General features: G+C 37.0%; 3 protein-coding genes across 4 annotated transcripts; 1 reads left to right on the top strand and 2 right to left on the bottom strand.

Annotated features, from left to right (window-relative positions):
- The first annotated feature begins 2,634 nt into the window (after positions 1-2,634).
- On the top strand, positions 2,635-5,398 carry LOC104785480 (geranylgeranyl transferase type-1 subunit beta). 2 transcript variants are annotated; one of them, XM_010510700.3, is made up of 11 exons: positions 2,635-3,095; positions 3,192-3,267; positions 3,353-3,411; positions 3,490-3,632; positions 3,801-3,856; positions 3,945-4,021; positions 4,125-4,170; positions 4,448-4,572; positions 4,672-4,739; positions 4,811-4,898; positions 5,104-5,398. In XM_010510700.3, exons 1-11 carry the CDS (start codon positions 2,820-2,822, stop codon positions 5,251-5,253), a joined length of 1,164 nt encoding a protein of 387 aa, XP_010509002.2. In that variant the 5' UTR covers positions 2,635-2,819; the 3' UTR covers positions 5,254-5,398. The 2 variants fall into 2 exon arrangements, 1 of the variants encoding a protein (XP_010509002.2); XR_015598303.1 differs by having other exon boundaries at positions 2,740-3,095; positions 4,440-4,572.
- Positions 5,399-6,034: 636 nt separating this feature from the next.
- LOC104785479 (uncharacterized) lies at positions 6,035-7,439 on the bottom strand. Its single transcript, XM_010510699.3, has one exon. It carries the CDS (start codon positions 7,021-7,023, stop codon positions 6,301-6,303), a length of 723 nt encoding a protein of 240 aa, XP_010509001.1. The 5' UTR covers positions 7,024-7,439; the 3' UTR covers positions 6,035-6,300.
- A 739-nt stretch (positions 7,440-8,178) lies between these two features.
- LOC147943264 (uncharacterized) lies at positions 8,179-8,871 on the bottom strand. The gene has a single exon (XM_087452742.1). It carries the CDS (start codon positions 8,869-8,871, stop codon positions 8,179-8,181), a length of 693 nt encoding a protein of 230 aa, XP_087308868.1.
- Between the last annotated feature and the right edge of the window lie 3,596 nt (positions 8,872-12,467).

Here is a 12,467-nt window from a genome sequence, read left to right as displayed (position 1 = left end):
AATTGAATTGAGTGTTGAATGATTAGGTGGAAGAGAGAGAAGATGATGTGAAGTGTTAAAAATTGAGATGGAAGGTGTTGAATGTTTTAACCAATGTACATGTCTTAAAAGTAGGCGTGTATGATAGAGTTGAAAGAGTTGCACTGCAGCTTCCAATGTGTGCTGAGGACTTACTGCATGATCAGTTAAGTGAAAAGTAATATATTTGGTCAAGTCAAAATTCTTCTTACATCAAATAAATAAATAAAGTTACATATGTTGTGATTTACTTATTTTCCTATAATTATTGTATTAGTCTTCTTAAGAGACTTGTAATGTATATCGATTGATAGGTCAAAGCAATAATACAATTAATATTATAGGAAAAATATTTAATAATTATAGGAAAATTAAAAAATCCTAAAAATAAAAGGATTACAATTAATATTTTTGAAAAGTATATAAAACCAAAAGTAATCTATTATATCACTAATTCTTATAGGAAAGTTATCTATTAAATTATTAATTTCAATAAGAAAATATGTGCAGTTAATAAGGAAAATATTTGCAATTTAATTGCAATTATTATTTATTATAATCATATAGTAAAAAGAAATTTATACAAAAAGTGATTAAAGTATAAAAAGATTCAATGTGTTAAAATTAGTGATTAACATAATATAAGAAAAACAAGATAATCAAAATAAGAAATTAATTTAACTTTTTTAAGTTTTTTAATCCATGAATGATTTGATAAATTATTCAATATTATTATGTTATTATATAAACTTTGGTTTTTAAAGTTAGTAACTCATGTAATCGTGACACATGTCAATTTTAACAACTAAATATATGAGATTACAAAATATGAAACAAATTTCTTTAAGATATTGTTACTTTTTCAAATATGAGATAAATTAGTTTTCAGTTTTTTTTTTAGAAATATGTTTTATTAATTTTTAGTTTTTAAAAAAATTAAGTAAGATATAACTTTGATACGATGTACATTTTTTGATATGAAAATTATAAATGTTACTAATTAGGATTGAGTGCATAGAATTAAAATTTAATTTTATTATCATGTAATATACAAAGAAATTGTATTGCAAGATGAAATGCATGAACTCTAAATCCGGTTTTAAAAAATCAAATAAAAAAAACTAATATTTTGAATACAACTTAAAATTGGTGAGATTTTCAAAAATATCCATTTTTCTAGTCACTTTTCAAAAATACCTTTTCATGGTGTCCATTTTCGAAAATACCCCTTTTTAATATATAAAATGACAAAATTATAAACCCTAAACTCCAAATACTAAACTCTATTTTTTAAAAACTATACCCTAAATGTAAATTGGGAACCCAAACCTAAAAAAACGAATTCTAAAAATTAATTTAACATAATGTAATTGTGTAAAAAACAAAAATAAAAATGTTTTAAAAAAGGATATTTGAAAAAAGAGGTATGCCAAAAATGTATTTCTATTATGTCTACATAATTCATTAACAAAAACAAAAATACTATATTTTATAACTGAAAACTGCCGGAAAAACGGCCAATTCCCCCATAAACTATGTTACTTTATCGCATGCATACACGAAACTTTCATCTGTGCCTATTCTCCTATTAACTACGACAAAATTTAAATATCCTACATAAACTATGCAAATTCGGTTAAAAACCATAAATCTTGAGACGGTGTTACTGTTCCGTTAACATATGATGACTAGGATGCTGACTAGCTACAGAACGGCGTCGTTTTCAATTTTTCATATATTAAAAGAAAACACATTTTATTTAAAAATAGCAAGACTAGGAATTGAACCCGGTACCTCTTCTTCGATGAGTCAGTCTTACACCAACTTAGCTACTATATTATTTGTTGTAGGTACAAACGGATATATATATATATAAACCTTATGAACAACTAAGAAATATGAACCCTAATTTTTTTCTTCTTTTCCGATTTTCCTTTTCTCCTTGGCTCATTCATTCTGCTGCGTCTCCATCCCTAACTGCAGAGATTGATTTTAAATGCGTCTCCAATTCAATTTCAATCTCAACTTTATGTTGATGTTCCTTTCCCTTTCCCTTTAACAAAATCAAGTTGGGCTATTAAAGATCGATCTGGAAACATTATTTATAGCAAATTTGATCTAATCCACCGAAGAAATCCCAATTTTTGAAATTCATAAAGAATGATTAAGAAGCCACGATCAGTCACATGTTATCGGAAAAGAGGAAGCAAGAACAGATAAAACGGTTTCGTTTTCTTAGTTACTTTTCTTAATTTGTGCATCTGCCCTATATATATATATATATGCGGTTGGGTTAGAAACGAATATCATAGTGGTCCAGATGGTTTTGATTCGCTCGTGAGCATCGGAGGTCATGTGTTCAAGTCTTGATTTTGTAGTATTTAACATCGTATTTTAATTTTTTCCCTTTCAAAAAACAAAACGATGTCGTTCAGTAACTCTACGTGGAATCTTAGTCATCATATGTTAACGACACACTAACACCGTCTCACGATTTGTGGTTTTTAACCGTATTTGCATAGTTTATGTAGGATATTCAAATTTTATCGTAGTTAATGGGGAAATAAGCACAGATGAAAGTTTCGTGTATGTATGTGATAAAGTAACATAGTTTATGGAGGAATTGGCCGTTTTCCCGAAAACTGCCACACGAGAAGGTTTTTTCAGAAAACAACATGCTGTTCGGAATTTATACAACGTAACATCGTGTCGTTTTGACTTTCAGCAGCCACAGATCCAAAACTGTTAAAAAGTGTTGAGTCTCGTGATCCGTTGACTCACAAGACCAGAAGAACGAAGCTATGTCAGAGACCGCCGTGTCAATCGATTGGGATCGATCTAAGTCGGAAGATGAAGACGATGATGAAGAAGAAGAAGAAGAGTATTCGTCGCCGGTGCAATCTTTTCCGGGGCCACTGCCACCGCCGTCGGCAAATTTCGAGAAAGATCGACACTTGGTGTATTTGGAGATGATGTACGAGTTGCTTCCGTACCATTACCAATCTCAGGAGATCAATCGTCTTACCCTCGCTCACTTCATTATCTCCGGTCTTCACTTTCTCGGCGCTAGAGATCGTGTTAGTCTCTCTTCATCATCAAAAGTTTCAATTTTGTGAATTTCATCTGTAAAGTTTTGTGATTTTTATAAACTTTATTGGAAATCGTTGGTGAAGGTTGACAAAGATGTTGTTGCAAAGTGGGTTTTGTCATTCCAGGCCATGCCTAGTAACAGAGTTTCACTTAAAGATGGTATCTTTCTCGAGTGTTATTATCTTTATGAGCAAGTTCTAAATTTAGCATGTGATTCAGTGAATGAGATGTTCTCTTCTTGCAGGAGAGTTTTATGGGTTCTTTGGTTCAAGGAGTTCTCAGTTTCCCATAGATGAGAATGGGGTACTACTAATAATAAATATATTCTTTTAAGTTTTCTACATTACGAGATTTAGTTTTTGATTATCTTTGTTGGGACAGGATTTCTTAACTCATAACAGTAGTCACTTGGCAAGCACTTACTGTGCATTGGCCATTCTGAAGGTCACTGGACATGATCTCTCGACCATTGACTCTGAGTTGTTATTGTTGTCCATGAAAAACCTCCAACAGGATGATGGAAGGTATTAGTTTTTTGGTGCTTTAAAAAGCATAATGCGTGTGTAATGTCATAAGTGTGTAACTTATCTGACGAACTCCGGGAATTTGTTTGCAATATTCTGATTTACATGGCTGGTATTGTGTAATGGGGTCTAAAATTGGGTTATGATACTTTGTTCGTTTTGCTACAGCTTCATGCCTATCCATATTGGAGGTGAAACTGATCTTCGATTTGTATATTGTGCTGGTAAGGAATAGCTACCTAATAGGATTTGTAGACCATGTCTTTATACTTGGAGTAGAGTGTCAATCTAGTCTTTTAATTTGTGGATCAGCTGCAATTTGTTACATGCTGGATAATTGGAGTGGAATGGACAAAGATAAGGCTAAGAACTACATATTAAACTGTCAGGTTTACTTCTGTTCTTGTAGTTGCTTTTGTCATTTTTCTTCCATTGTTATTTGTTTATTTATGTGTGTTAAGAAGACATTCTTGTGAAACATTCTTTTTGCAGTCATATGATGGTGGCTTTGGGCTGATCCCTGGTTCTGAGTCTCATGGTGAGTTGAAGACAAATCCTATACAATCTTACAGTTGATTTTTTTCCATGAGCAGTCCAACTTCGTAGCACATATGTTATGTGAATCGGCTAGAAATTGTTACTGAATTGGTCATCGAGGACACTATAGATAACTAAGCTGGTTCATTTAGGTTCTTACTTCAATGGCTACACATAAGAAAAAAAGCTGTACTATAGTCTTATGTTATGAGGCATTGAGTTTACTTGACTCCACTCGTGTATGATGCTTACCTACGTTCTGCAACTTAGTTATGCAGGTGGTGCTACTTACTGTGCTATTGCGTCCCTTCGGTTGATGGGATTTATTGGAGTTGATTTATTGTCAAACGATTCATCCAGTTCAGTCATAGAACCTTCATTGCTTCTAAACTGGTGCCTACAGGTACTGTTTCATAGAATCTGTTTTATTAACCTAATAAATATTACCTTAGTTTCGTAATGATCCTGAGTGTTTTGATGGTTTTCTTAACCTTTCCTATAGCGACAAGCAAATGATGGTGGGTTTCAAGGTAGGACTAACAAGCCAAGTGACACATGCTATGCATTTTGGTTAGTCCACTCAACCTTTACTGTCACCGGATGTAACTGTTCTCATTTACTTATAGTACATATTTGTGTAGGATTGGAGCTGTCCTTAAACTCATAGGAGGCGATGCATTGATCGACAAAATTGCTCTACGCAAGTTTTTACTGAGTTGTCAGTCTAAGGTATCTCTTCTTCTATGTCTCATATCTCAATTGATACTAAGCTATACTAAGCTTATAGTTAGTTAGCATTAGTACTAATAGCAGCATATGGAGGATAGTTTGGTACATTGTCTCCACTCATGCGTTTACATTTTTTATTCATGATCGATTACTGGTAACAACAATGTGGTTAACGCTGCCACGGCTCATGCATTTTTGTGTGCAGTATGGTGGATTCAGTAAATTCCCAGGACAGTTACCGGACCTGTATCATTCATACTACGGTTACACGGCTTTTAGCCTCTTGGAGGAACCAAGCTTAAGTCCTCTATGTCCTGAGCTAGGGTTACCTCTTCTTGCAGCCTCGGGAATTTGATGTTTAGATTGCCTCAAACTCAAAGTCACATTCTTCTATCACCACACTTGTAACGTTTAATACAAACATTCCACGAGGCAGAGTCGCTCTGTTTCAGCAGTTAAATTCTTGTTGGAATATTCAATTATTCATTGTTGGCTCTCAATATGGTAACATTGCAAACTCAAAAAATGAAAAACTATAAAGAAAACCAAATTTAATATAATTCTTAGAAATAGACATAGGAACAAAGAATCAAAATTTTAAAATCATAAAATCTGTAGAATTGTGTGATTTGACAAAAAAAACAAAAGACATAACTTTTTTGCAGTTTTCAACTCTTGTGAACAAGTGAGTGGTGTTGTTGATGCCACTTGGATGAAAAGTTTCAGACACAAACTGCAACAATTGGGACAAAAATCCCAAAGGGAAAGAGATTCCCCACTTGGTCTTTCATGAGTCTTGTCTCTATTAACAATCGTCTTATTCCAATTTACCGGTCGATGTTCAAAGTTTCAATGCCGTAAAAAGAAATATTCTTACTGTAGTAGTAGCGTTTTCGAAGCATATGATCTCGAATAAATCAAACTAGATTAGTATATTTAATCTCTTTACTTTTTTTTATCCTCACGTGTTATGTTTACCATTCTAACTCCAAATTCGATACAAATATTAAAGCTTGTTCAGAACTAATCCCTTTTTAAAGTAAAAAGTCGGTTTAAGATAAGGGAGTGCTGAGTTCATGCATCTTTAAATGTCAACCACAACAGTAGTAAAGAGTAAACTATGCTATAAAAGAAAATAGAATCCAAAGCCAATCTTTATTCCCATGATTTGATCGAAAATACACAAATTCGGCTAAAACAAATTCTCTATCCAATCGAAAAAATTTACAACCGGTTTTATCCGATGACAAACCAAAAACATTCAGACCAAAACAAATGTTGATGATTAAATCAGACCAAAAAACCGGTTTAATTCTATTTGGTTTTCTCTCCAAGACCTCATCTTCTTGATTGAACAAATCCAATTCTTGAACTGTGTTTTTAACAGTTTTGGCTCTTGAATTCACTCGGTTTCTGCAATCTCCATCACTTTCTTCTTGTAAAGCTTCTCCTCTGCGTCTCTTAAGAACTTGAATCTCGACAATGGCGAAGATGACGATGATGATGGTGAATGCGATGATGACAATGGCGATGATCTCACTAGCCTATTGAACTCAGCATCAGACGATGACTCAAAGAAACTCGAGATCTCTTCTTTTCTACTACCATTACAAGACTCCATTAGTGACGGAGTTAAAGGAGGCGTGAACAACGAAGGTGAAGCACGAGGAGTAAGATATGGAGGAGTAATGGCACCACTTTCCATATTAAGAAACAAATCATTCAAACTCTTTCCTTTTGTGGAAACCACCCCATCTTCACTTTCCATCTCCTCTACTGTTTCCTCCATGATTGTGAACAGAAACCTCGGCACATGCCCTGGACCACACACATTCCCAAACCCATCATCAGAAGGAAGAGACTGTACTTGTTCAGTTCCAATGGGCTTAGGGTTTGAGAAAGAAGAAGGAGATGAAGAAGAAGAAGGGTTTGTGGTACTACTGCAACAGAAGATTAAGAGAAGCTCTCTGGTTCCAGGGGTAGAATAGTCATTTCGAAAGTCAGGCCTCGTCGGCGTCGACCTCTTCTTGCACCAAAGCAAGTAATAAAGCTCAGCGAGAAGAGCTAATAGCAAACAACCAAAGACTATGCTTAGAGCAAGTCCAACACTGCTCAGAGATCTCATCTTTCTTCTTCTTCCAGATAAGATTCACATCTCTTATTGTTCATCTCGATTCGACCAAATGTGAGATGCAGAAGGAACAGAAACTATATATGGAGGCTGTCTATGATTCTTAGAAAAGAAAAGAGAAAGGGTTTTTGCTGAAACGAAAAACTTAGATTTAAGGTTGGGGATGAAAGAAGAGTGAAGAAATGTGAAAATAAATAATTTCCTAAAATAGGTGTGTTATATAGCGAAGTGTGGAAGTGAACTCAATAAAAAAGCATAAGTGAATACGAAGTTTTACCCTTAATGAGAGGCCCTAGTTACCATTTTAGTAAAACTATATATATCTTATTTTGAACTCTATTATGATTTGTACCATTGATGGTGAATGAATCAAACTAGTGTACAAGCATCATTCTGGATAACGAATGGTTCTACCGACAAATCTATAACGAACAATTCTATTCGTACCGTAAATTTAATATACTAAAGACGACTCACTATCGATACCTCATTTATATATGCACGATATCTCAAGATGAATATATTTACTCTTAATACAATGAATTACGAAGAACGACTCATGAATGGACGAGGGACGAGGGAGAGACGTTCACTTTTGAAAATTTCAGTTTCTTTAATCTTTACTTAATTACTTTACCTTTTTATCTTCAAATAATTTCCGTTTCAAAGCATCAAACATGGATAGGCCCTTTAAGGCCTCAACCCATGTGATGTGACGCATGTATATATGCAGTGATATGTGAACTTTGAGACTGACTAACACAAGTAGCAATAAAGAAAAACATAAATGAAATAGAGTGAGATTTGTTTGTGTTGCGGTTGTTCATGCCTATTGATATCAAAGTCAGAGTCAGATTAGTCCACCAAATCAAAGTGTCAGTGACTCCGCCTCTCAATTATATAAATTTCGTGTTGTCATGCATCAGCAACTATCTAGCCTCTTTTATCAACCAATCATACGTTTTATGTACTACTAGACTAGTAGCATTAATATTGATATCCCATTTTATATGTGGTTCCTTTCGTCATACCACTTGATAATTCTCTCAAAGTACGTGGACTCAAATTTATTCAGAGTATTTCTAATGCATCAAAGTCGTAATATTTAGTTTTTTTTTTTTTTTTGTCAAAACAACCCCGTATATTAAGTTACCGGAAGAGACTCTCTTCGTGAGAGAGCCAAGAAGATACCGATGTGCTTACATGGGAAAAACAGAAACCTCGTGCTCTTGCACATTTCGTAAGTTTATCAGCACGGATATTGTCCTCTCTAGGGATATATCTAATGCCAAAATTGACAAATCGCTCTCTGAAGTGAATAAAATTCTTCAATTCTGATGAAAAATTCGGCCAATCTTCTATATTGGATGTCATTGTTAGTAGGTCCGAGCAATCCGTCGCAAATAGTGCTCTATCAAAATCCAAGGTCAACAGACACTCCATAGCCCAAATGAGAGTATCTAACTCTGCATGTAAAGGGGAGAGACTTCTCCGCGATCCTTTTAACCCCAAATTCATTATCTTATCCCCAATGGATGCAATCCAGCCATGTCCGCTCCGATCCATGTTTGAGTGCCAAGATCCATCAATAAAGCAAACAAGGGCGTCATGTGGGAGTGGAGGCGGAGATATCTTTGCTTCCGCTAATCCAGGCGCAAGGTCTTTAGTGTTGACTTTTCTCCATGCACTTTCTTCTTTGATAGCTTTTTCCAGTGTGTCTTGCGGAGGTTCAGAGATATTTTCAAACACTTTCTTGTTTCGTGCCTTCCATATGTACCACATCATCCAAGGAAACGGCCTACAGGTGTTCTTCGAGATTACCAAAATCTTTATCTCTCCCATATAGAAAGTCAAGGTTACTATATAGGGAAGGTGAAGGAAACACCAAAGGATGGGAGGGGATGGTCGATAAGGCCCACACTTGGCGTGCTGGAGGGCATTCGAATAACATATGATTGATGGTTTCCTCCTCTGCTCCACATCTAGGGCAACCCTTGTCTCTGCCAATATGGCGATAATGTAAGCGTTGGCATACAGCCAAGCATCCAGACATACATTGCCACACGAAGTGCTTCAGCTTTCGTGATGTTTTTAACTTCCATGCTTGCGCCTTAAGTGTTGTAACACTAGGACCCTAAACAGGGAGGTCGCCAGCAGGGCGAGAGATAGCTCTCGCGGCTTCATATCCAGACTTAACGGTATAATTCCCTGACTTTGTCAAGGTCCAGGAATATCCGTCTCTCGAGGCTTTTAAACTTGGTTTGATCCCCAAGATAAGGGTAATTTCTTTCGGGGGGAAGAGTTCCCGAAGACGCTCCAATTTCCACGTTTTTGTGTTAAAATCAATCAAAATGTTAACACAAATCAAGGGGTTTCTCTCATTTGTAAGCCCTTCTGGTGGTCGAGCTGGTGAATCTGGGATCCATGGCTCAGTCCAAATGCACGTGTTGAATCCCGAACTAATAGTCTTCCGAATGCCATACGATAGAACCTGTTTTGCCGCCAACATACTCCTCCAACCGTAAGATGGTCTATTTGAAACTTGTATCTCTAATGGGCTACAATAGCGGTAGTATCTCCCTTTGAGGACTCGACTAAGGAGGGAATCTGGGTAACGCAATAGCCTCCATAGCTGCTTTGCCAACAAGGCAAGATTGAACTCTTCTAGTGTTCGGAAGCCTAGCCCGCCTTCCGAAGTATCATTACACATCTGCTCCCATGATATCCAATGTAATCCTTTACTGTCAGCTTTGTTGCTCCACCAAAAATTAGCAATCGCACTACTTAATTTTGAGCATATAGCTTTTGGTAAGAGAAAACACGACATCACATATGTCGGAATTGCTTGTGCCACTGATTTTATCAGGACCTCCTTGCCTCCCTTGGATAGGGATTTTGAAGTCCATAAGTTTACCTTCTTATGGAGTCTATCCCTCACAAAAGAGAAGACTTGTGCCTTTGACCCATGGATCTTCTCCGGGAGACCCAAATAAGTTCCCATACCTCCTTCTTGGGATATCCCTACAATAAATTTGATCTCTTGTCGTATAAGGGGTGGAACCTCGGTTCCAAACATAATCGAGGATTTGGAGAAATTGATTTCCTGTCCTGATGCCTCGCCATAAAAGCGGATTATGTCAATAATTGCCTTACATTGATCAGGTTCAGCTTTGCAGAAGAATAAACTATCATCGGCAAAAAGTAGATGGGAAACCCGGGGACTTGCATTTGAGATACGTAATCCCTGGATCTTTCCCTCTTGTTCTGCATTCCTAATCTGTGCTATTAGGGCCTCTGTACAAAGAATGAACAGGTACGGCGAGATTGGGTCCCCTTGACGTATCCCACGAGTTGGCCTAATCCGTCCTTTTGGGTCCCCATTGATCAAAATTCTGTAGGATACAGAGGTGATGCATTGCATTATCCAACCCACCCACTTTTGATCAAATCCCATTTTTTCCATTAGTGCTCTCAGAAAGTTCCATTCCACCCTATCATAAGCTTTGCTCATGTCCGTCTTAATTGCCAGAAACTTTTTGCGGTTGGCCTGGTTGGAACGAAGGGCGTGGAAATTTTCTTGAGCGATAAGGATATTATCTGTGATTAACCGTCCTGCCACAAAGGCAGATTGAGTCTCGGATATAAGGTCCGGTAAAAACCTCTTTAGACGTAGGCTTAGGATTTTTGAAATCACCTTATAGCTTACATTACAGAGGCTAATAGGGCGAAATTTTGACATTTCGCGAGGTCGTTCTCCTTTCGGGATCAAACATATATTTGTTTCATTTAATTTGCCATCAAATGTACCAGAGCTAAAGAAATTCTTCACCATATTGATGAGATCACCCTTTATAGTTTCCCAGAATTTTTGAAAGAATAAGGCTGTCATCCCATCCGGACCTGGAGCTTTTTCCGGGTTCAGGGAGAACAAGGCTCTTCTGACTTCCTCTTCTGAAACTTCTCTCGTCAAATGCTCATTCATTGCGGGTGTGACTAGTGTCGGTACATCCTTGATGGCCAGAGTAGGGTCACTCGCATTCGAGGAAGAGAAGAGATTGTTGAAATACTCCACCGCCACTTTTTCTATTCCCTCTTCTGTATCAATCCAAACTCCCAATTGATTAAGGATGCCTGTGATCTTGTTCCTTGCTCTCCTTTGTTTTGTGGAGGCATGGAAAAATTTTGTATTTCTATCTCCTTCAGCAAGCCAAAGTTCTCTGCTTTTTTGGTGCCAGAATGCTTCCTCCTCCCTATAAGCCTCACATAGTTGCCATTTAAGGTTCAGGAGTGTTTCCGACGATGCTTGATCATCTTCGAAGGTCTTATCAATCTTATCTTGGAGATCCTTGATCAGTTTTTCTGAGTTAGTATGATTATTTTTCTTCCACAAGGAGATAGCCCTTTTGCAATCTTGGATTTTTTTCCTAATGGTTCGCTCCCTAGAGGCATCATCGTCTCCCCATCCATCTAGCACTGCCTCTTTAAAGCCAGGCTTATCAATCCATCTCTTATCGAACATGAATTTTTTCACAAACTTTTTTGGACGTGATTGAATTGATGCAAGGAGGGGACGATGATCTGAACCCCACATCTTCATATACTCCACATTAGTGTGGGAAAAAATATTGTGCCATTCCTCGTTTCCCATGGCTCTGTCCAAACGACATCGAATCTTACCATTTGACCGTTGGCCAATCCATGAAAATTGATTTCCTTGATAAGGAAAGTCTATGAAACCACATGAATCGATCATAGCACGGAAAGGTAGAAAGGAGGACTCCGATCTTTTTTTACCCCCTCTTTTTTCGTGATTCCCTGTTATTTCGTTGAAATCTCCAATGATGAACCAAGGTTCGGATCTAGAAACTCCGATACGCATTAGTCTTTCCCACACATATCCACGGTTTGCAGGGACAGGGTCACCGTAGATAAAAGTCATAAAAACTCGGTTTCCATTAATGATTGTTTCGATGTCGATCAATTGATCATCTAACAACAGGAACCTAACCGGATAGTCTTTCGAATAGAAAAGGGCTAACCCTCCACTTGTACCTTCAGGCTCAACAGTTTGGAGGTTGTCGAAACCTAAATCAACTTGCAAAGATTGCAGAAACGTCTTATCATTCTTGGTCTCAGATAAAAACATAAAACCTGGTGAGTACATACGACACATCTCTCCCAGTCGACGAGAAGTCTCTTTAGCTCTCGCCCCTTGACAATTCCATGCTATTGTTCTCATAATTTAGTTCCGGAGGGAGAAAAAAACCCCACCGTACTAAAATTGCAGCTAAGAAATATAGCCTTTACTGCTAGATACACTTCACTAAGAAGGAAATACGAAGACCTTTTCAATAGGTCCATTAGCGAATCACCACACTGTCCCAATAACGTGGAAGACAAAATTAGGCCCATATTCATCGTGATCAAATACTGGTCCA

The sequence above is a fragment of the Camelina sativa genome, chromosome 5 (assembly GCF_030686135.1).
Source record: "Camelina sativa cultivar CO46 ecotype springtype chromosome 5, ASM3068613v1".
NCBI classification, from domain to species: Eukaryota; Viridiplantae; Streptophyta; class Magnoliopsida; order Brassicales; family Brassicaceae; genus Camelina; species Camelina sativa.
The sequence above is the reverse complement of the archived record's forward strand: the minus strand, read 5'-3'. Positions and strand labels throughout refer to the sequence as shown.